At 46.1% G+C, this 24,650-nt stretch overlaps 2 protein-coding genes across 3 annotated transcripts in view; both read left to right on the top strand.

Moving 5' to 3' along the window:
* The window catches only part of NSF (N-ethylmaleimide sensitive factor, vesicle fusing ATPase), a 142,859-nt gene extending 120,706 nt beyond the window's left edge, over positions 1-22,153 (top strand). For both annotated transcript variants that reach the window (XM_084750071.1, XM_084750072.1), the window contains exons 18-21: positions 15,450-15,584; positions 16,640-16,753; positions 20,172-20,227; positions 20,657-22,153. In XM_084750071.1, the coding sequence (XP_084606197.1) occupies positions 15,450-15,584; positions 16,640-16,753; positions 20,172-20,227; positions 20,657-20,678 (327 nt within the window). In that variant the 3' untranslated portion in view covers positions 20,679-22,153. The remainder of the gene's footprint in view (positions 1-15,449; positions 15,585-16,639; positions 16,754-20,171; positions 20,228-20,656) is intronic.
* Positions 1-24,650, top strand: part of GOSR2 (golgi SNAP receptor complex member 2) — a 221,969-nt gene that overhangs the window by 57,940 nt on the left and 139,379 nt on the right. The gene's annotated exons all lie outside the window — the stretch shown is intronic.

The following is a 24,650-nucleotide window of genomic DNA, read 5'->3' as shown; positions in this document are numbered from 1 at the left end:
ATATATTTATTATAGTATCAACCTTTATGTTTAAAAAGAATGTATATAAAAGTTCACTTAGGGGAAACGAAAAGCTTCTCAATGTTATTTTTAAACTTCTGCACCTGGTCTGTGTGAGTTTAAATAAAGACATGTTGAACGCTCTTCATATCAAAAATGGATGTTAAATAGAAAATACCAACCAATGGCATGTTTTTAAATGTTTTAAATATCATTTCATTCTTTGTTTTGTTTTATTTTGTTTTTGTTTTTCAAGACAGGGTTTCTCTGTGTAGCCTTGGCTGTCGTGGACTCGCTTTGTAGAGCAGGCTGGCCTCGAACCCACAGAGATCTAGCCTCTGCCTCCCTGAGTGCTGGGATTACAGGCGAGTGCCACTGAGTCTGGAGCTCATTGTATTTATAATTGGGGCACATGTTGTAGGCCCCTGTGGAGGTTGGAGGACAGCCTTTGGGGGTCAGTCCCTTTACCTTTAAGTGGGTTCTAAGGACTGAACCTGGATCGTTAAGCTTTCCTGAAAGCATGTTTGCCCCTGAGCCATCTTGCTGCATTTTATTTCGAGACTAAAGAATGACTGTTTCTGTTTCTTAAAGTATTTGTAAGATCCTTAAGGGAAGGAAAATAATCTTATGCTTTTAAGTCTCACCACACACAGGCATCCTTCCTAGCTTATTCAAAACACATCGAATACATACACACGGCTGTGTGTGCATCATCCTGTGCTGATGGTCTCAGGTTGTATGATTGGTATAAAAACGTTTACAAATAGATGATGGTGCATGCCTTTCATCCCATCAAATCTCTTGAGTTCAAGGCCAGCCTGGTCTACAGAGCAAGTCCCAGGACTATACACAGAGAAATTATGTCTCGGGAAAAAAAAAAAACAGAAAACAAAACAAAACCAAAAAGAAAGTCCAGGAGCCAGCAGATAAAGGTGCTTGCCCTGTAAGCCTGATGACCTGATGCAACCCTGAGAAGTCCGTGAGATGGTAGAAGGAGAAGACTGACTCCACAAAGGTGCCCTCTGACCTCACGTTATACCATGCCACATGGTCTCCCCCATCACTCAGACACACACTAATTTTTTTAGAGCATGTTATATAAAATTTAAAAGACCAGTTAACACATGAGTAAGTCATTCATATTATTGGTCATCGGGCACTGTAACTCAAGAACGATACGGTGAAGTACTTTATATTCTGGATTATAGGTGACTACGACTCAAAAGATTAAAAACAAGTGTTGGTGAGGAGTCAGAAAAGCTGGAAGCCATGTTAAAAATCTGCAGCCTTCAGGGTATTTTAGCTGTTCCTCAAATGGCTCGACTTCAAGTGAGGAGATGCCCCATCAGTTCACTCCTACAGTACACCCAAAACTAATGAGAACCCACAACCTGCACCAAAGCCCGTTCCCGAGTGTTCCTAGCAGGATCATTGATAGAAACCCCAAAGGAAAACAATATGATCTAAGTAGAATAAAATCGGCCAGGCATGGTGGCGCATGCCTTTAATCCCAGCACCTGGTGGGGGGAGGGGGAAGAGGCAGGTGGATCGCTATGAGTTCGAGGCCAGCCTGGTCTATAAAGTGAGTCCAGGACAGCTAAGGCTACACAGAGAAACCCTGTCTCGAAAAACCTAAATTAACTAATTAATTAAATCTAGTGTAGTCATGATGTGGAATATTATTCAGCAATGTGAAAAGGCACTCAGTACATGCTTTGCTATAAATGGACCTTGAAAATGTGCTAAGCGAAAAAAGACAACCACAAAAGACCACACACTATGATTTTACTTCATCGTTTCTTCTTTAGGTTTATTTATTGTATATGTGTGGGTGTTTTGACTACATGTATGTCTGTACACTGCATGTGTGACTGCTGCCCACAGAGACCAGCAGAGGGCATCAGATATCCTGGAACTGAAGTTACAGATCGTTGTGGGCCCACGCGTGGGTGCTGGGAATCAAACCCAGGTCCTCAGCAAGGGCAGCCAGGTGCCCTCAATTGCTGAGCCACCTTTCCAGCCCCAGTATGATTCCATTTCTGTGAGGTGTCCACAGTTGGCCGTTCGGTAGATAGGAAGCACTTTATCAGTGGTTGCCAGGGGCTGGGAAGGGTGGACTGGCAGAATAAGAGGCGACTGCTAACGAGTGTGGGGTTTCTCTTTGGAGAAATGACAATGTCCTCAGATCAGGTGTGGTGACAGGCGCCCGTGTCTGTGAATGCACTGAGAACCGCTGACTTACACACTTTAAGTTAGTGGACTGTGTGCTTTGCAAATTATATCTCAATAAAAATGGTCCCGTCGTTAAAATGTGGTTTCTCAAGCTATGTAAATGATGAAAGAAGAATTAGAGAGAGAGTTAAAAGTAAAGGGCAAGTCACCAGGACACATGGAGACATCCCAGCTTGGGAGCAGTCTTACACCCTGCAATTGGATCATTAAAAAGGGCCGTGGAATGAATTTCTCTAAGAAGTGAAGATGTGTGTAAGAAGTAAGGAACCTGGTTGCCTTAGTGACAGGGAATGGCGGGGAATCTCTTTTAAGGGAACACTGGTCTGTCATTAGTCAGAGTTTGGTGACTCTGACCCCGTCTGCCAGGTGACCTGCTGCATTAAGTGAATTTGTGACAGAAGAAATTAGTATTGGAAGTATTTCTAGTTGGCACAAGTGTAACAGGATAAAAATCGGCCTTGTCTGCACCGCCTTGCTTTGTAAATTTACCGTACGTTGTCTCAAGTAAAGGAAAACAGTTTTTAAGCTGGTCCAGTGTCAAGGGCGCTGGTGACTCTACAGTAAGAGCATGCACTTGAGCAAACCAGTGCCGCCTGGACTTTTCCATTTAATGTTAAGGCTGGAGGTGCTGAGTCAGGTAGAGAGCGTGGGTCACGGAAAACTATTCTTTCTGGCAAACAAAAACAAAAGAAAAGGTGTGCTCATCTTTCTTCAGAGAGCGCTGTACGCCTTACAAGACGGAAACTGCATCCCTCAGCCTTGATTTTTGCATTTGTTGTTAATTCCAGCTTTCTCGAAGCGGCACTGTGTGTGCGTGTTCGCCTGTGTGCGCACACTCCGATGAAAGGATCCCTCCAGGGCCCGTGTTGTTATGTACCCAGATACTCCCTTCCCCCCTCCCCTCCCCCACCCTTCCCCTCTTGTAAATTGGCTTATTAAAACTGGGTCTCAAGCCCTCCTTCTCTCCCTTTGTCATCTCCTTGTTCCTGCATTTTTTCGGCATAGAACTAAAAATTCAAGGCAGATTTCAGTTACTAGGATAATTTTCTTTGAATTTTAAATTTTTTCTAAGCAAATGCATAGATTTTTAATGAACCTGGTGTTCAATGGGTTTGCTTTAAATTGATCTGAAGAGTTACTTTCATGACTGATTTATTAGCCCTCCGAAAGTATAAAAAGTGTTTATGGGTAGTTCCTGAAAACTGAGCAACATCATCACATTTTGTTTAGCATCTTTTTAAAACCAATTAAAAGCTTTTCTAAAATGGATTGAGCAGGAGGAAATCAAACATGTTCCCTAGGTCTTTATTTCAATCAAGTTTCCCCTGTGTTCTGCGGGAGCAGAGAAGGAGGGGGCGATAGAAAGCCTGAAAAGGGCTGCCCCAGCAGGGAGCCGAGCGGCAGAAAAGGCTTCTCTGAGAAAGCTCCCAGCCTGCTTCATCTACATGCAGAATCACACAAGGCATGGGGGCGCTCACCGGCACACAGAGGGTTCACATGTGCTTCCCTGCTGATTCCTGTGAAAAGCTAACAATTGGCTCGGAGGGTAAAAGACCACTGCAGTTCACCCTCCCTGAGCTGGACGTACAATTTGTCCAGTGTTAGGAAATGTCCGGCTTAGCAGTGAGAGGCTTGAAGGCAGCCCTCCTCCTTGCAGTGAGATCCTAATGCCCGGTGCTTTTACTCCATGACACTGGGGCTCTTTTCAAGGTTTGCAGATTTATGGAAGTTGAGGGGGATGTGCTTTTCCAGATCGGAAGGATAAAAGCCAAGGTCTGCGCATCAGGGACGAGTAAAGAGGGGAGGCCAGGTGAGCTGCTTAGACCAGCGGCACCTCTTGGGTCTCTAAGGCCACACTTAAAGCAATAGCTTTATCATCTGGAAGACAAGTGCCTAAGAAGGAGCTCTGCAGGCTGGAAGACAACTCAACAAGTCTAAGGGCTTCTTAATTCTGGGTGTTCCTGGCATTGTTTAGCGTCCCACTGGAAGCCCCATCTGGATAGAATAGGGTAGGGCAGAACAGAGCAGACTAGCCTTACAGTTCATGGAGAACTGGTCCCTTTCCAGGGCCTCCCAACCTTCTTTTATCAGGGCATATAGAAAATGGCACCTGATCAGACATGTGAGTAAGTAGCTATGGACACTGAAAGCTGGCCAGGGGTCCATTCCCCGGGTACCGCTTGCCTTCTCCTCAGCTGATGGAGGAGATTTGCACATAACTTGTTTGTGTCATACCAGTAGTACACTCTTTGGAAACTATAAACGTTTAAAAAGAATATCTCCAAAGTCTTAGCAATATTCCCAAAGTAAAACTCAGGCCTAATGGTTAAAAGTTGAAACTGAATTTAACTACAACACCTATCGCTGTGGTGCCTGGGGATGCTTCGTTGTTGTTTTTAAAGGGCAGGAAGTAGAATGTGCTGCTGTGTGCCTGCTATCCTAGCTTTGAGGAAGCAGGGGCAGAAGGGTGTAAGTTCAAGGCCAGCTCGGGCTACATTGTGAAACCCTGTCTCAGGGGAAAAAAAAGAAAGAAAGAAAGCTAGGTGTGATGGGGTTCACACAAAATCCTAGCCCTTGGGGAGGTAGAAGCAAGGGTATCAGAAGTTCAAGGCCATATATATATATAGATATAGATGTATAGATATAGATATATAGATATATATACTATATATATAGTATGTGGGGGTGGTATTGTCAGGGCATAGTTGGGTGAATAAAAACTATAGAAAGGAAGCAGCCTGTAGCAGCTCTTTAGAAGAGTATTCAGTAAAAATATTCTTTAAAAATTAAAACAAAAACTATAGCTCTCTGTACAGGCATCCGTGTTCCGCCGTGGATTTTGTTTCAGCAGCACCTGTCTGTGGAGGGCACTGCTTTCGTGTAGCTGTTGCAGGACATTCCCATAGCTGTGGTATCGGGACAGTCTCGCTCGTGTTGGGCAACTCTTCAGCCTTTCGTTGCTTTAGTGAATAAACAGATAATGGAAGACTCCAAAGCCTACAGGCCTAAACACGAGAATCTTTCCATCTATCTGTTTAAAATTAACCCTGGCTAATGACTACAGTATGACTCAGTAAGATGTATAACCACTTCAGGAAAAGATGTGCTCGTTTTGCCAGACACATTAATTGTAACCACTTGACAGGGTGGCTTCTGCAGTGGACTTTTTTTTTTTTTTAATGATGACTAGCAGGCCAGTGGCCTATTTTTCCTGTTTGTTTGTTTGTTTACTTGTTTATTATTTTGGTTTTTCAAGGCAGGGTTTCTCTGTGTATCTTTGGCTGTCTTGGACTCACTTTGTAGACCAGGCTGGCCTCGAACTCACAGCGATTCGCCAACCTCTGCCTCCCCAAGTGCTGGGATTAAAGGTGTGCACCGCTGCCCCTGGATAATTTTTCCATTTATTAAGTCAATAATATTAGATAGCTACTGTGTTTTATAAAGGTATTTTATATGCACTTTTCTTAGAATAGTAGGTTTTCTTGGGAAGTTACACATAAACTGAATAAAATATGTAAGTGCAGATTAGTTTTAAATGTATCAAAAATAGTAAAATGTTAGATGAACCCTTTTATAAAACATTCTTAGAAATAGCTGAGAAGATATTTCAAAGGGTTTGATTTTCTAAAAATTGTTTTTGGAAGAATACATGGTAGGCATTAATTAATACCAAAATCAGTACTTGGGTGTGTGTGGGTGTGTGGGTGTGTGTACACCATTTTCTAGTAACTCAGAATATCTAAATTTTAGTCAGCAGATGAAAAATATGAACAAATTGCATCACTGCTAAAATGCAGCCTTAGTTTTTCACAGCCTAGGTAAGCCTCCTCACACACACACACCCCAGCCCCAATATACCAGCTCTGGAGGTGTTGTAGCCATCACCCAGCATTCAATGATGTTGCTCACCTCCTAGGAGTACTTTCTCTGCAGAACTTGCTTAGGGTCATAAATCCTGAATTCAAGTCAGATACCTTCTGGCATTATTGCCTTAAACTGGAATCACTGGAATCTTAGTGTCTCTCTCTCTCTCTCTCTCTCTCTCTCTCTCTCTCTCTCCCTCCCTCCCTCCCTCCCTCCCTCCCTCCCTCCTATGAAGTTAAAAAGGTTCTTCTTTTCCTATCTGTTAAGGATGAACTAAGATATTATCTAGCGAAGGCCTTTATAAGGGTAGAACTGTAACCATATAAGATATTAAGGCAAGAATTACCTGCAGGTAGCCCCGGGGCCTTTTCGGCTAGTGAGACAGGCAGCTGAGCCGTGCACCTGCTAAGTAAAGGAGAAGGCCAGAGAGAGTAAATTCAGAATTCTAGCTTGTGTCCCCTCCTGTGCCTCTGTCCACAGTCAGTGGTATATGTAAGCTAAGTCCTAGGACAAATGTACTTGTCTGGGTATTAGAGATTTCTGTTATAAAAGAATTGAGATAGAGACAGTTTCAGAACTCGATAAGGCAGGGTGTGTGGGGGGGAGGGGGATGTGGAGAGGCTGATGGGGGTTATTGGCAGGGGACCTAGCCACTGAGGCCTGGGGATGCTGCCCGCTGCACCTGCACTGGCCCACCTGTTGCTTTTCCTTGAGGCCCCTGGGGGCTGTGACCATGGTCCTTTCTCCCAACTCCTGGTACAACCGAATGGCAACTCATTTTCCTTCATACTTCCTGTGCCTAAAATCAGGACACAGGTCTCTGAGCACCCCTGGGGCTTCATGCCATGCAGTGTGTACCTAACAGCCATTGGGAAAAGCCAACCTTATAAAAGGACTAGGACAGTCTGTCAGAATCCCTGGTGTTTACTGGAATGTGAATAGAACTAGGACTTGATGGCTTTACGTCACAGTGTGTCTGCAAGCCACACACCGTCACAGCCCTCCCTGTCACACTGGAGAGGACAAAGAGGCCTTCTCACTGGGTGTGACCAGGCTGCCACATACCACACACACACACACACACACACACACATGCACACATGCAGGCGTGCACGCACACACACACCACACACACGTGAGAGAGAGGAGAGAAAGGGGGCTTTTATGTATGATGGCACACTCTTGGGAGGTAAAGGTAGGACACAGGACTATGGCAGGCTTAAGGCTAGCCTGGGCTATATTGCAAGACCTGTCTCAAAAAAATCGTAAGGGGTAGAGTAGATATCCCCAAACAGTTTGTTGTAATTGTCCTTCCATCAGTTGGCCTCGAACAAGAAAAACTGGGCTAAGCACCCCCTAAGTTTTCATATAAGCATTAGTCTGTATTGACTATAAAACAAAAAACAGTATTTTATGGTAATGGAAGTCCTACCATTTTCATCTTAAACACAGCTGCTGCTCCTCCCCGACGGCAGGTCTTTTCCTGCTTCATTCATTCATTCTTTCTTTCTTTCTCTTTTTAAAGATTTATTTATTTTATTTATTGTCACATTGTAGATGCCTGTGAGCCACCATGTGGTTGCTGGGAATTGAACTCAGGGCCTCTGGAAGAGCAGGCGGTGCTCTGAACCTCTGAGCCATCTCTCCAACCCCTCATTATTTCTTATATGTTATAAAACTTCTACCACAAACACATTACTTAGGTAATCAGGAAAAAATTTTCTTTTCAGTTTTTTTTAAAACAGGGTTTCTCTGTGCAGCCCTGGCTGTCCTGGAACTCACTGTATAGATGAAGCTGGCCTTAAACTGAGAGATCTACCTACCTCTGCCTCCCGAGTGCTAGAATTAAAGGTGTAGGCCACCACCAGCCAGCTAGGAAAAATAAAATTTTAGTGTTTTTACATAGCTACTTTCACTCTCAACCTAGCAGCATAACGCTTTGTTTTGTCTCATTTTGTTTTGTGGAGATAGGATCTTGTGTAGCTCAGGATGGCCTCAGACAGCGTTAGATGAGCCCTCCCTATTGGACTATGTGTGATATCTATTTCTAACCTTGCCTTTTCTTTTAAAATAAATGCTGCAATGTCCATAAGATACTCTGTGGTGGGGAGGGCCCCTCGGCTCTCACAGCTGTCCTTGGCTCCACTCAGAGCTGTGTTTCCCATCTAAAAGGATGATGGCTGAACCCGACCCAAGATGAGTGGCAGCAGTTAAGTGTCATGCATGGCTGGTGGAAGGGTTGGTCTGTCACATTTCTTTAGACATGCAAGGTTGAGATACCTTCAGGAGCATCTGCTTTTGTTAGAGTGCACAGGTAGTAACTATTTATCCCACAGTATAGAAAGTGAGGATGGATACAATACCCTGCCCCGTTGCGCGGTTTTCGGCCGAGGGGTACACTGCTGCAATACAAGCAGCGCTCACTGTCTAGCTAGGCATGGAGCTGAGGCTGCGCCTCTGATGCTCGCTCGCCAGGACGCTGCCCTCAATTCCAATTATTTTGTCAAATGAGTTCTCAGTGTCCCTGCATCGCATACCTGGGATATGCACACTTATTCTGGTGGGTTCTACGGCTCCCTCACACGGCCTGCTGGCATGGCTAGGTTTGCCCAGACCCCAGCGGCTGTTTTCTGTAGTCAGGAGTTTGCTGCTGTTGTCCCTGTTGCTGTTTTTCTGGTTCACACAGAGGCTGGTGCCTCTGTCACTATCCAATGACAAGGATGTGCCTATGTGCAAATTAGGGTGTCATAGCCTTTCATACAAAGATTCTTGGCGATTGAGGCTATGTTTTGGGTACAATAAACCATCTTAGATTTCACATGACTTGTTCAGTTTCACTGGGGACAAGAACGGGAATCCAGAGGAAAGCAAGGGGCTTCATTTTTTTGACTGAAGCGTTATTTTGCTGTACGTGGGTGTTTTACCTTCATGGGTGTGGTGCCCTCAGAGTCCAGAAGAGGGCGTTGGCTCCCCTGGAACTGGAGGAGCAGATGGCTGTGGGTGCTGGGAATTGACCCAATGGCCTCTATAGGAGCAGCCAGTGCTTTTAACCAATGAGAGCCACCCTTTCTCCACTGCCCAAAGTATATCCATACTTATCAACTGTCATACTTGCCAGGCAGTGGTGGTGCACGCCTTTAATCCCAGCAACTCAACAGGAAGAGGCAGGCGGATCTCTGTGAGTTCAAGGCCAGCCTGGTCTACAAAATGAGTTCCAAGACAGCCAGGGCTGTTACACAGAGAAACCCTGTCTTGGGGGAAAAAAAACAAAAAACAAAAACCAACCAACCAAAACAACGGTTTTAAGAGGAAAAAGTTGGCCGTGTATATTTTTGGTATCTGAGGCAAGATATGCTAAACTCTATTAGTGAATAAGAATTGTTGTCACCACCAATGTGTTGGTGCACTCAGCAAGGCACGTTGGCATATGCAGACCGTGTGTGTGGCAGTCAGTAGGGAGACCGCATGCCCTGTGTGTTAAGCTTTGTGCCCCCTGGCTCCTTGGTGATGATGCAGACAGCTGCTACCTGCAGGACTCTAGTGAGCAAGATCATCTGCCAGCCCCTGCCAGGCCCCTCAGTACTTGGACGCTTCTGCTCAGGATCATCTTGTTTTGTTTTATTGAGACAGGGTTTGTCTGTGTAGCCTTGGCTCTCTAAACCTCATACTCATGTTTGGGCCTAGATGTTATTTGCTTCTTTCTTGTCTTGAGTACTTGAGTAATTTATTATTTTTAGTACTTGCTTGAGTTCTGGGTAATTGAAATTGTTTAGCAAGGTGCCTCTTCACAGGTGAGATGTTATGACAGGACATGCTGAGTATGGTCCTGTGGTTAAAGAGGACAGAGTCAGGGGAGGGAAGGCTCTGAAATACGAACATGATACAGCTGCACACTGGCACAAACTCCCAACAACCCCAAAGTGAAAACCACACAGGTGGAAATAAAGTTAGAAAGAACTGCTATGAGAGCCGGCCCTGGTGGCGCACGCCGTTAATCCCAGCACTCGGGAGGCAGAGGCAGGTGGATGGATCGCTGTGAGTTCGAGGCCAGCCTGGTCTACAAAGTGAGTCCAGGACAGTCAAGGCTACACAGAGAAACCCTGTCTCAAAAAACCAAATAAATAAATAAATAAATAAATAAATAAATAAATAATAAAATCGTACATGGGGCGCTCCTAACTGCTGTGTGTAAGGCCCCCAGGTTCAATTCATAGCATCACGAAAAAAGGTAAGCCGTCAGCAGTGGACCCCAAAGCCTAAGAGCCCAGAAACATCTCTTCCCCACTCAGCTACTCAATTCAGAAGAGCACAAGAAGACGGAGAGCAGGCAGTCCTTAGCACTGCTCCAGTGTAAGGTCCCATGGCTCAGACTCAGTCTTGTGAGACGACTCCACGGAGTCGTCTGCTTTTGCCCATTTAAAATCTAGAGTCCAGGCTCTGGTTTCTCCGCCATCAGCGTGAGCGCCCTCCTCCTGTCCTCTGCTCTGCTTACAGCACCAGGCTGCCTACAAAGGGCCAGGCAAAGAATTTGCTCCAGGGTAAAGTCTAATGGAGAACTTAAGTGTCGTTGTCTTCCCAGTTGCAGCATGATTTATTCGAAACATCCTTCCTTTGGTATTCAACTTGAGCATTTGACTGAAGAAGGGGAGAAAAGTACAAAGAGGAGCCACGGCAGCCACAGACATTTGAGCCATGAGCCCAAAGGCAGGCTAGACGTGGAGAGGCCTGGAGGCCATCACTGCTGCTGCCCTGACTCCTGGTTGGGGTGTGTGTGTCTGTCTGTCTGTCTGTCTGTCTGTCTCTGCAATGCTGGGGCTTAAAATTGGGTTTTCCCTTTGTGGGCAAGCTGTCTATCACTGAACCCACTCTCAGCCCTGCGAGATCCTTCCCCCTCCCCCCCCCCAAGACAAGGTTTCTCCATGTTAGCCCTGGCTGTCCTGGACTCCCTTTGTAGACCAGGCTGACCTCGAACTCACAGAGATCCACCTGCCTCTGCCTCTGCCTCTCGAGCGCTGGGATTAAAGGCGTGCACCACCATGCCCAGCTTGCTGGCTGCTTTTAATGCTAGGTAATCTTTTCATTTCCTTTACAGCAAACCAAGAGTTGTAGGAGACACTAATACTTCTTATCTCAGTAACTTGAGTTCCTCGCTTCCCATAAGCCGCTTCCCTTTGCTAGAGAAGCCAGCAGATGAGGGTCGATCAGCTAAAAGGGAAGTTGCGGCAGCCTTTGGCGTCAACTCACATTGCAGGCTGAGTGAGTGCCATCCACTCTAGAGCGTCCTCATCGTCAACACTCAGGGTGCAGGGCTGTGGACTCGGAAATGGTCATTTCCTGTTAACCTTGTGTAATGTACATTTTTCCAGGGCCAGAAGAGAGATGTAACAATAGAGTCATCTACTACTGGGAAACCGGAACTGTGATCGTTCGCTTGTTCAGCATATATTTATTAACTGCCCCCTACCGCCTCGTACAAGGCCCCGTGTTAGCTCCGGATGGTTCAGTAAAACCAAACACACTTCACCCCTGCCTCACAAAACACTTGTGAGACGTGCAAGGCTGAGCAAACATAAGGCATGAGTCACGCAGGTGGTCTGTGAAGGGTGATCCCGTCGTGGGACCGAAGAGTAGAATAAGAGAGAGGAAGCGGGTGGGCGTGGGGCCTGAGTGAGCTATGGAAAAGCGGACACTGAAGCAAGCCCTCGAAAGTAAAAGGTGGAAAACGCCATCGCTTTCCTCACCCCTGCTTCCACCCAATTATGGGTAAGCTATGGGCTGAAGGGTGCAAGACTCAAAACTGGCATGGCATCCCTGTGGCTGCTTTGTCCAAGGCCACAAGAGGAGGGCATTGTGCAGGCACCTGCCAGGATCCTTCCTCTCCACCATGGCCCTTTCTCCTTAAGGCCTGCCTTTGCTTTGTCCTGATGCTTTTTATATTACCTCTCCTTCCTTCTTTCAGCATCCTGAGTCTTCCTTTCGTTGGCAGCCCTCATCTCTCCAGAGAGACCTGGTCCTGCAGCGTAGCTGCTTCCACCAACCACATGGGGCTTGGTGGCATTAGAGACCTGTCCTGCTCCTGGAGGGCCGTCCCAGCTCAGCCCAGTCAGCAGCTCTGCTGCTGCTCCCAGTTAGCCCACTCTGAGATGCTCCACGCACCTCCAAGTCTCTGCAGCCACTGCCCCTTAATGTTTGCTGGTATGTGACTTGGTAGTGCTGACCAGCCAGTTTCCCAGATACATTTCAATCACTTTAAAGGTGCACACTAAATTTCACCATTCTCCTGCCTTAAAAGATGAGTTCTTGTTAACGTTCCAATTAGCAAATGCTCATTTCGTCTTGCACTCCCTGGGTTTACAAATTCCGAATGTTCTGACATTTTCACTCTTTCACGAAAACATCAGATTGTAGCCATTAGAAAATAGAGTCTAGGGCCCATCGCACATGGCAGTTTTGAACCTCGCTTTTAAACTCACTTCTTAATCCATCCCAGGGTTTCCGATTGTTCCGGGTTAATGCTTCTTAGCGAGAGTGTGTTACATTTGCTGCATTGAATGATAAGAAAGAGCAGCCTTTATTTCCCCACATAACTGACTTCACTTTTGTTGGGGGGTTGAGGCCAGCCAGTCCTTCCATTTCACTGCAGTTATTATATTGGTGGCATTTTTTTATTTAGGAAAAGAAAAAAAAAAGCTTTATTCCACATGAACTTTTGTTACAAATCAGTTGATTGGGGCCAATCAATGGCAGAACTCTGAAAGGGTGTGGATTATCTGGTTAGCCCTTTGTGTGGCAAAAGGCTCAGATGCTGCTTGGGCGCTTGGCTCATTCTTCATCCTGTAAAGAAGTGGGTTTTTGAAGGATCAGCACCTGACCGAGCGCTGCCTTTTTCATGGTAATGTTTTCACCTGAGTTGCTTCTTATAGCACTAAGACTTAGTTAACTAATACTTATTTAACCTCGGAACAATGCTCATCCTAATCCGATTGGCAGATAGTCATTTTATTTAGGCCTTTTCTGTGTCTCATCAGGAAGAGTTTGGGAGCAACTCCCTGCCTCCCAGATAGGTTATTGCTGCTTTTTTTTTCTTCTTTTTTCTTTTTCCTTTCTTTCTTTCTTTCTTTCTTTCTTTCTTTCTTTCTTTCTTCCATGGGGCATGTGTGGGCACTGAGGACTTTAAACCAGTAGCCACACATAAGCAAGATAGAGTTCCCCTTCGAGTGGAACACACCTCTTCTAAAGCCACAGGCCCACTGCATGCTGTTGGCAGTTGCTACCCTTCACGTGTGACCCGGTGTGGCTCTTACCTTCGTACATCCACAGCTGCTTTTCCATGAGAGCGCTTCCAGATGAGCATTCCCGCTAATTAATACACACACACACACACAGACACAGACACACACACACACACAAAAGCGATCCGGCACAATTTAATTATTTGGTAATGTTTTTCAGTGTTTTCTTAAAGATGATGCTTTACAAGTCAAGGCCTGAGCTTGCCTGGGTCATGACCTCTCCACACTGTTTGCAGTCTTGTTAAACAAGGAGACAGGGAAAACATAAATTAGCGTCTCTATTATAAGTTACCCCACACTTCCCAATCTTTCAACACTCTGAAGACATCGGAGTCGCTGGAGGAGAAAGTTCCTTGAGGAAGATGGTGGTAGATGGAAAAAAAAAAAAGTCCAGCTCTCTATAGTGAGCAAGACGCGCCTCTGCAGAGATGCTCCTCGGGAGCCAGTGTTTCCCTCTGTGAGAAGAGAGAGGTTAGGATGCTAGGGCCTGAGGGGAGGAGAACCCGCTGCCTTTCCTTAGTTGTGATGAGCCAGGAGCATCACTGAGCTCAGGGGCTGAAGGCTAGCCTGGGCACATAGCCAGACACTGTCGAAACAGCAATAACTGTAACAAGACTGCGCCAGCGTTGGTATCTGCTAGCTTTAGAAGCATGTTCCAAAGTTAGCATTAGAATTGTGAAAGTGTTTTTTAGTATAAAAGCCTTTCTTGCTATAGTAAAGATGCATATAAATGTGTCTCTGTATGTGATTGCCTCAGCACCCAGCTTCTGTTATTTTTGCCTTTGGACTTCCACTCCCTCTGTCTTAGAGCCCTCTTCATCTTGCAGACCAGCTCAGCCGTTTCTTAAGACTTAGCCTGGAGGCCAGGTGTGGTGGTGCAGGCCTTTAGTCCCAGCACTCCAGAGGAAGAAGCCAGCCTGGTCTACAGAACAGGTTCCAGGACAGCCAGGTCTATACAGAGAAATCCTGTCTTCAAAAACCAAAAAAAAACAAAAAACCTTCCTGCAGGGAACGTACTTCCTCTGCCAGGTTCTTTCCCTGGAAATAATATTTCTCCCTTCCAGGTGGCATAGTCTTGAGGGTCAGTTGTTGTTTTATATCTTTCCACCTCTCTATACAAGGTCATTCCATAGGCATTCAAGAGCTTTGTAAATGTCCGTTGATAAGCATTTGATTTTTTGGGTTAATATGTTTTTTCTAGTTGATTTATTGGACAGCAGCAATGATTCCCCTTTAATCTATATACATCAAAAATCTGCTAAACCAAGGAGCTGATAGTGTCAAGGGTTTCTGCTTGTGTGTGTGTGTGTGTGTGTATGCGCGCGCGTGCGCACGCAGCATAGGTGTTCATACACATATCTAGAACCTGAACCTAGTCTCAGTGCTAGGCATTAAGCTAGGCAATGTTAAGCAAGTACTCTACCAGTGAACCACAGCCCTGGTGGACAAAAACAATGAGTGAGATTGACAAAACCTATCGTGCTTCGTTGACAATTCATGGTATAATATGTACAAAGCCAAGTTGAAGCTTTTGGAAGTTTTGTTGTTGTTGTTGTTGTTGTTGTTTTTTGGGGGGGTTATTTCAGAGACCTGGTGTCACTGTGCAGCCCTGCCTAGCCTGGAACTCAGCTATGAAGACGAATCTAGCAGAGGCAAGCAGACCTCTGAGTTTGAGGCCAGCTACCTAATCTATATAGTGAGTTCTAGACCGGCCAGCCACAGTTGCATAGTGAGACCCTGTTTAAGAAAAACCCTATTTCCCATCACAAGATGGACCTGTAGTGTACATTGGGTGTCTCTGGCTTTGGTTTGGTGTTCCCCGATTTACTGGTCCCTTGTTGGCCGGCATCAGTGAGAAGGCCCCACTTCGTTGTTGCTGCTTCCAAGTTGCACCATCTGTGCCTTGTTTCGAGTTTTATTTGATAAACCCTGGTTTTTGTGTGTTTTGCCTACTCACTTACATACACAAATAAGTGGGTTCTGCTCCTTCCATTCAAGCCTCCTCTGGCCTCCTCATTGTCGGGTTTCTGTGCACCGTAACACGTCTGTCTCGCTAAGCAGGGCCGCAAGCTCCTCATCATCGGGACCACCAGCCGCAAAGATGTCCTGCAGGAAATGGAGATGCTTCACGCCTTCAGCACCACCATCCACGTGCCCAACATTGCCACGGGAGAGCAGCTGCTGGAGGCACTGGAGGTAACGACGCATCACTGCTAAAAGCTGCCTATCAGAGAGCAGTTGAGGCCTTAGATGATGCTGAAGGGTCCCCAGCCAGAGCAACTGGCCGTTAGCATTAAGCTAGAATGGGGGACCCGGGATGAACCCTCCAGAGATTTTCAGGAGCACGAGGAAGAAGAAAGAGGCAATGGAGAGTGATAACCGTCTCCCTTGGTGTGGGCAGCCCACAGACTGCAGGGGTCACCCACTCTCTTCCCAGCATGCACGTGGAGCTTCTGCATTACACAGCAGGGCCTCGGATGGGTGCAGCAGCACCGTGGGAGTAACCAACGTCTCTTCACGCTGGCTGGCTGCACATTCCTTTGCATTTAATAAACAAGAACAGTGATTAAAGCCTTTGAAACGCCACAAAAGCCACCCCGACTTCGCAACTTTACAATGTAGAAACGCTCCCGTAATTTTTTCGAAGGTGATAAAGCCTTTAATTTAAAAAAGTGAATCTTGCAGTGAGTGTTGACTACATTGATGTGCACAGATGACTAGATAGATCTGTTGGAAAATATGATGAAAGTGGTTCGGTGTGGTCGAGTCAGGGAGGCTTCCAACAGCACAGGAGCTAGCTGCTCCTGTGAGAGGTGTTTCTGGGTCACCTGTTTGAGCATACTGTCGTATCCGGGATGGGCTAAAGAAAAAGTTAGTCTACTTTGACACATACAAATTGCTCCTAGGAAGGAATGCTAACACATTTAACTTGTATTTATCCCAGATTGGAGCTGTTTTCCCCCCGCAGCAAACATGTCTTTCAGTTTAGTGGAGGTCCCTAGGAAACCAGCTTAAGATATGTCTCTTCCAGACAAAGTGATCTCAGCACTAGGGAAGCTGAGGCAGGAGGATTACCATGAGTTTTAGGCTAGTCTGGTCCACAGAATAAGACTTTTGCCTTATATGGTCATATATGACTGGGTGCGTCAGTTTATGACAGTCAGGTGGCTCCTCCCACTGTTCACTTAAGGGCAGATGTGCTGAGGTGCATACTGTGAAGGTGACTTTATGATTGCTTATTACTTTTGTAGCTTTTGGGCAACTTCAAAGATAAGGAGCGCACCACAATTGCTCAGCAAGTCAAAGGGAAGAAAGTCTGGATAGGAATCAAGAAGTTACTCATGTTGATTGAGATGTCCCTGCAGGTAAGGCGATGCCTTCTCTGCGTGAGTCACAAGAACGGGGGTGGCACACCAAGAAGGCCTGCCCAAGGCTCCTCCCCAGGGATCAGGAACATTGGCTGTTGTTGCAGTTGTCTTCTTCTTCTTCTTCTTCTTCTTCTTCTTCTTCTTCTTCTTCTTCTTCTTCTTCTTCCTTCTTCTTATTCCTTCTTCTTATTCCTTCTTCTTATTTCTTCCTTCTTTCTTTTCTTCTCCTGCTTCTCCCTTCCCCCTCCTCCTGTCCCTCCCCCCTCCTCCTCTTCCTCCTCTTCCTCCTCTTCCTCCTCTTCCTCCTCTTCCTCCTTCTGTTTTTCTAGACAAGGCTTATCTATGCAGCTCTGTAGACCAGACCAGCCTCAAACTCAGAGATACACCTGCCTCTGGCTCCCAAGTGCTGGGATTAAAGGCGTGCGCTGCCACTACCCAGCATCTCCTCCTTAATCCTCAGAAAGAAATGAGAAGAGCGTGGCGTGCCTTTTCATCTTAATGTAGAGAGTTATTAGGTCTAAAATTAGAAAGGACTTCCAAGAGCAATTTTAAAAATATGAATTCCATATCCAAAAGTTGTCAGTGAATTAACCCGGATCGCACACTCATTACTGAGGTGAGGTGTTACCCATCAGGGTCAGTACGTGCCTGCATGGACAGGTAGGGAGACGTGGGGACGTGCAAGCGCAGACGCATTGACTTGTCCAGATTAGACATGCGCCCTGTGTACTTCTCCTCACTGAATGCCTAGAAATTTCCGTTCATTTGTTTTAGTTTTCCAAGACTGGGTTTCTCTGTGTAGCCCTGGCCACTCCTGGAGCTCTCTATGTAGACTAGACAACCCTCAAACTCAAATCTCCCCCTGGCTCTGCCTCCCAAGTGCTGAAATTAAAGGTGTGCCTCCACCGTGCCCAGCTCCCCAGAAATCTCATGTGGACTGTTGTAGGGTTAAAGCATCCAGGATCCCATAGACAACTGAGTCCCAGCCTGATGCCAGCCAGGCACAAGCAAATGAGACTAATTTGGAACTTTCTCACATCACATCACATACGCGCACACAGGTACATAATATCTGTGGGCAGACACCTGGACTGCCACCCACTGTCCATGGCCCCTGAACCAGATGAGCACATATTTGAGTGTTCGGTGAGTTTTCCTGGAACAAATAAATGGATAGGTGAGTGGATGAGGGAGTCAGGTAGACTGGTGTTATTCTAGGCACTGGTCATCACTGAACAGCCCCGCCCGTCCAGCGTGAGCCGCGGGGGATCTCAGCTTCCCGTTCACCTGTGAAGGAAGCTCTTAGGCCAATAAATAAGAAATATTCTCCCTGAGAAACTAAATTCAAAATTAAATTTTTGTGGTTTTTCAGGAAGCAAAAGTTCCCTGAGCTTCCAGCAACTGTTTTTTAAGTCGATTTATGTATTTTCCATTATGAGCAGTAAATTAGAGCCAGAGACTGAGCGCCCTGCTCAGTCTTATTCCTGGGAAAGGCGTCCATACAGGTGTATTGGCTCTGTCCCTGAAAAAAAGATAAATCTGTCAGAAAGTCAGCTCTACCCTTCTTTTTTTTTTTTTTTCAGTTTCAGTCCAATCTTTTAAAATAATTGCATAGAAGAAACTATGTGAGTTTTTCTCCCCACCCCACCCCCTCCTCTTCCTTTGATGCCTGCAGCTCAGTGATCAAGTTAATACCTCTTATGTGTGTGGGGTAGAAAGTGAGAGTGGGGCGCTCGGCCTAATCTTCAGCGACTGACACTTCATAGGCCTGGAGTTTGAACCCCTTCACGTCAAATGGATTCCGTGCAGCTGAGTGACTTCTCTTTAGATCTGCCTGAGGAGCCAAGCCCGAGTGGAGAGGCATGCAGTTCAGCAGAGTGGAAGCCATGCTTGCTCTGCTCGCTGTACCCGATTTTGTTAAAACTTGCTCGGTGTTGAGGATCTGCGCTGACTGGATGTCACCTGAGGGAATAAAGTCATTTATCTAGATTACTTTTTTCCTCCCTTTCTCTTGACTTTTAATTCCATAGCTACGGGCAAGTCAGTAAGTCGCTCCTCACACATATTAAATATAGTTAATGGGCAAAGACCTGCGTGTACTAACTGGGGCGAGCTCCAGCCAGTTCCATTTTTTAGAAAACGCTTTGACAATTGATTCATGTGTAATTCTAGTCCCAAAGAGGGGAAAATGGATCTTTTGTTAGCTGTTCACACTTTTTCTTAGTTCTTTGTAGTCTGACCCTTAACTTTGATACATTTGAAACTTCTGTTCCACGTTTTGCCAGGACAGAAGGAGAAGCATTGCTTGCAAAGTGTTTGGAGGAGAATTTGATTGCACCCTCACCCGCAGCCGCGCACAGTGGCAGAGGGTTTGCAAGCTGTCCCTAGAGGGCGGGGAGTCTCCCTCTTGGGAGCAGACTTCTGCCCTTCCACATGCTTTACAAGTGAGGTGTTTCTTACAATAAAAAATTCATGCCTAGGAATTAAAGGTGTTGGTTTGTAATGCTCTTTTTTCCCACATCACCACACATCGCAGTCAGGCCAATAAGAACACCATACACTTTAACAAAGTAGGGTAAATTGGCGGCAAAATGACAGCTAGGAGAGGTAATTTAAGTAATAATGACTTGAACTGGGCACCTGGATCAAAACCCACCATCTTGTCATGGGCCTGTGACACATGGGCAGCCAGAGGCCAGGTGTGCCAAGAGCAGAGTCCAGAAGCATTTTCTGCCTTCTTAGGTATAGTAGCATCTCCACCAATCTCAAAGGGGCAGGCACTGGAACTGAGAAAGCCAGGTCACTGAGTATGTGAAAGTCATAACTATATTTTGGTCACTTTAATCAGACCTCAATTTGGTCTCTTCAAATTCTGTCTTACTCCTCCAATAAGACGTTTGAATTGGCTATCATTTGAACTCCCATGAGTCACAGTACCCTGAATGTATCCAGGCATGTCTGGACCCCACCCCCACCCCCATGAGCCTAGTGTTTCGGTGACGCCTTGCTGGTGTCCTTTTTTTCCTCTTCATACCAACACAGCCGAGTGAGAGCACTTGGCTGAGGTGCCAGTGAATGACCAGTGCCTTTTCCCAACTTCCCACTGGCCTCCAAGTGACAGGTCCCTGAAAGCCACTGGAAGGGTAGCACTAAGCATCTCCCTTGTGTGAAAGAAATGCATTTTGGGCCGGGATGAGGGAGTGGGAGCAGGGGGCTGGCACACGACTGTAATCCCAGCAGAGGCAGGCGGATTGCTGTGAGTTCAAGGTCAGCCTGGTCTACAAAACTAGTCCAGGACATCCAGACCTAAAACAGAGAAACCCTGCCTCAAAAACAAAAGCAAACCAAAGGAGGGGGGATGCATTTTGCGGGGAAAATGCCATGGACATGTCTTTTTCTCTTCTGATGGTTGTAGATGGACCCTGAGTACCGTGTGAGGAAATTCTTGGCCCTCATGAGAGAAGAAAGCGCGTAAGTAAAGGCAGTGCTTAGGAGCACCCACTGTGGGTCCCCATCTGCAGGGGCCCAGGGCTCCCCCTGGCTATCTGATGGGTTATTTCCTGCCTAACCTTGTTTCCGTGTCTTAGCCTCCTCCTGTGTTGTAGGTCTGAGGGACTAAGCAAGGAAGTGGGCTGCTCTGTTGGCCTGCTCGCCTTGTGGGCTTCACAGAGCTCCCTTCTCACAGCACAGGGGAAACTGTAATGTCTAAAGTACATGCTCATTGGCTCCTGCTTTTAAGTGCATGGAGCTATGAGTATTTCTTTTAAGAAGCAACCATCAAACATCAAATGGGCGGAGGGAAATGTAGAGAAAACAGGAAGCGTTTTAGCAGATCTTGGTGAGTGATTTTTTGTTTGCAGAGATCACAGTTTTGTGTGTGCTTTGGGATTTCTTTTACAGTAGTCCCCTGGACTTTGATTGAAAGCGGACTGTTTACAACAGTGACCAAGGGAAGTGACCAAGGTGAAGATGGCCTGGGATTGTCACTCATCAAGACACCGGACTAAGTGAAACAGTCACCACCCTCGACGACACCCTCGCTCTGCATGATTCGTGCGTGCGGTAAACTCCCTCGTGCTTTTGAGACAGCCTAGTTTTTCCTGGACTGCTGTGCTTCCCTCCCAGGCTAGCTAAGATGATCCCTGCCTACGTGGGAGGCCACGCCCACCCTAGGCCACGCCCACCCACCCCCCAAACACTCTGCCTACCAGAAGGGTAGGGTTCTACCCAGAGCAAGGCTCTACCAAGAGCCAAGGTAGAAATCCCAAGGGATTCACTTAGCGCTTCCCCGTGCTAACAGCTGTGTCTCTGGTGAAACAGTTCTCCCACAGAAAGGGTTGTTATCTTTGCCTAGAGAAGCAGGCTTTGAATATCTAAGATGCTGCCCTCAATCATTTTCAGAGATATTTCCAAGTTGCAATCAGGAGAGCTTTTCTAATCGGAAGTCAGATCATTCCTGTGGTGGCTACGATAGGCCTGAGTGTAATTAATTTGCTCTGTGGTAAGAGATATGCTAATCATTACCACTTGGTAGATGCTGTTAAAACCTTACGAAGGATACATATGGAAAGCTGTACATCCCTAAACAGAAAAAAATATTAAAATAATTTACAAGCCTCTCAGCTCTAATTAGTGTCCAACTCTAAGTGGGTCAGCTCCTTAGGATGACGTCAGAGGCTTATTAGTGCCATACTCTTCTTTCTCCTCAGCCTAATGACTTATAATTTATCCTCCCCGTATCTTGAGTGATCTGTAATGTCTAAAGCACATAAATAAAACACTATTATCCAGCAGAGCAAACCACCTCCTGGTCCTCTCCCTCAGTCCTTCAGCATCCATTCCAGTGTGCCCAACACACTTCTTCCAAAAACAGAGGAACTCACCCGGCCCTTTGGAGGGTGGTTTGTCTGATCAGTGGGTTAGAAGGAATTTAATTAGGTCGTCATTCATGGAGATGAGTGTTAGGGAGGGTGCCACCCCCGCCCCTGCTGCTGCTCAAAACACAAAGACGGCCATCAGAAGCCACCCAGGAGGCTTGCTGCCACAGGGGCACCTGGCTGTGACTCTGACCCTGTCCCCACAGTAAAAGGCAAATCATCTCCTACTCTCGCTGTCCATATACTTTGTTTTGGCTTATCTTGTGGCTTTGAAAGAGTGGACTGTGTTGTGCAACTGTGATTCCTGTGGCCAGTGCCCTGGTCCCTGTCCATCACCATGGTCCCTGTTGTCTGCGGTCCTGCTTTTCTCCTCCCAAAGGCCTACGTGGATTAACTTATGTTTCTTGTTCAATGAAGTTAATGTCTTGTGTTTTTGTCCAAAAATTATATTGAAAAAGATAAATATTATATTGTGTAATGCAAACCGAAGGAATGCAATAAAGAGTAAATATACTTGAAATCTTGTATAGACCAGTATTTTGTACCCAACGGCATCAACCACTGAGCAGGACTATATGAAGAGGCGCTAAGAAGAGAAACCCTTCCTTGTTTTGTCACAACTAGCGTAGGAGATGGGTAGCACTTATTTTTAAATCTCTTTAGAAAATATTAAGGGGCTGGAGAGATGGCTTAGTTGTTAAGAGCACTCACTGCTCTTCCAGAAGACTGGGTTCCAGTCCCAGGGTCCACTTGGCAGCTCATAACTGTCTGTAACTGACACATATGATACACAGATACATATGCAAGCAAAGCACATAAAATAAGTAAGTTTTAGGCCAGGCTGATGGCACACTCCTTTAATCCCAGAACACGGGCATCAGAACCAGGTGGATCTTTATGAATCTGAGGCCAGCCTGGTCTACATAGTGAGTTCTAGGACATCCAGGGCTCTGTGGAACGGTAGTTCTCAACCTGTGAGGTCATGACCCCTTTTGGGGTCACCTAAGACCATTGGAAAACACAAATGTTTACTTTATAGTTTATAGCAGAGGCAAAATTAGGTATGAGGTAGCAATGAAAATAATTTTATGGTTGGAGGTAACCACAACATGAGGAACTGTATTAAAGGGTCAAAGCATTAGGAAGGCTGAGAACCACTGCTATAGAGAGACCTTGTCTTAAAAAGGAAAAAGAGGAAAAAAATATGCATATGCTAATGTATAAAAATCTTCATACTCAAGTTTCATACTGATTTTGCCTTAAAAAAAAAAAAAACTGGGCTGATGAATCCATGACAAGGTTAGTCAGAAACTGGAGGAAGCTGCTTCTCAGTAAGATGGCTCCTCTGAAGCATGTAACCCCGAGACTCCTGTGCTCAGATGGTTTTGTGTGGCTCACTTTCGTGTCCTTTATGCCTTCTGCATATCTCAGATACCGATGCCACAGCCACAGCCCGTGGCACCAGTAAGCCCAGAAATGGAGGGTTTGTAGAGAGGAGGGGATCTCCAGGAACTTAGGGAACAGCAGTTGCTCCACCCTTGGCTCTTGGAAGAGTCCTAGAGGCCTCCAGCCCACAGCATGGCCCGGGGAACAGCACAGGGGTGGGGGTGGGGGGGAACGGGACACTCTGATGGACCACCCAAGGCTGTCAGAAAGAGGAGCTTACTTTTTCCTTCCTTTGAGGGTGTCTTTTTATTTTTCATGTACTATACAAGTATGTAAGTAGCTATGGTTAGTATACAAGATGGTTTAAGGCTGTTTTTTCATAGCCTAAAAATTATAGTGAGCAGCCTTTGAGTTTTCGCCGTATGTCACAGAGTTATGGAGGGGATTCAGTTATGTCTAATAACCAAACCCTGGTCAGCAGACCTGCCGGATCAGAGTCAACAGTAAATAAGACACCGGACCAAACAGAAGGCAAGGGCAGGATTTCAGTTTTCCTTGGCTGGCAGCTGGGCCACCCTCTTCAACTAAGTGACCAGGCAAGGTTTGTTAAGAGTTCAAAAAGAACATTTAAAATTTAGAAGTTACGGCAAGATGAAAGCAACTTGTTTCCTGGCAGCTGGTGAGTCCGGGTGATGCCACGCATCAAGGTGTATTGATAACACCTGTGATCGGCAGGCATCCCAAGGAGGGAAGGATGGGGGTTGCAAGGAGGAGGGGGTGTGGTGGTGCACGCCTATAATCCCGAGAGGCAGAGGCAGGAGGATTGGTACAAGTTTAAGGCCAGCCTGGTCTACATGGTTCCAGGATAGGCAGCACTACAGAGTAAGACTATGTCCAAATAGGAAATTGCAGTGAGGGCTGGAGAGATGGCTCGGCGGTTAAGAGCACTGACTACTCTTCCAGAGGTCATGAGTTCAATTCCCAGCAACCACACGGTGGCTCAACAACCATCCATAATGTGATCTGATGCATACTATGTACATAATAAGTAAATCTTTGGGGGAAAAAAATCGCAATGATGTATATTTGTGATTTTCCAGCCCTCAGTCTCCATAATGGACAGTGACTGTTTGGGTATTGCTTGGTGAGGAGATAGTCGTTTGTTTGACCCCCAGGCCCTGTTAAGCCAGGTATAGTAGAGGAAAATCAAGCATTTTGCTCAACTCACATCTGGAGTGTAGACCCACCTCTCATGCTACCTTGCAAGTATGCCGAGCAGCACACAGGACGACCAGCAGTCCATCCAGAACCATCCAGAAAGCTGAGGCTTTCTCCTCAGCTCCTTTTCCTGTGTTTGTGGCTTGTCCATGGACTTACAGCCTGTCTTCAGAATAATGTTGCTTTGAGTAAAACCTCACCATATTGTCCCTTTCACTTCTCTCAAATTATTTTCCAATTGTTTTTTTTTTTTCTCTCTCTAAAGACTCACTAAGTCTTGCTGTGTAGTGGTGGCTGGCCTTGAGCTGAGAGATCTGCCTGCCTCTGCCTCCCAGGTGCTGAGATTAAAAGGCGTGCACCACCATGCACAATTCAAAAACTTCCTTTTTCTAGTGTTTCTAACTAAAGTTCAA

This window comes from Acomys minous, assembly GCF_964271855.1.
Source record: "Acomys minous genome assembly, chromosome: 12".
Taxonomy (NCBI): domain Eukaryota; kingdom Metazoa; phylum Chordata; class Mammalia; order Rodentia; family Muridae; genus Acomys; species Acomys minous.
Note: the sequence above shows the minus strand (reverse complement) of the source record. Positions and strands in the feature narration are given on the sequence as shown.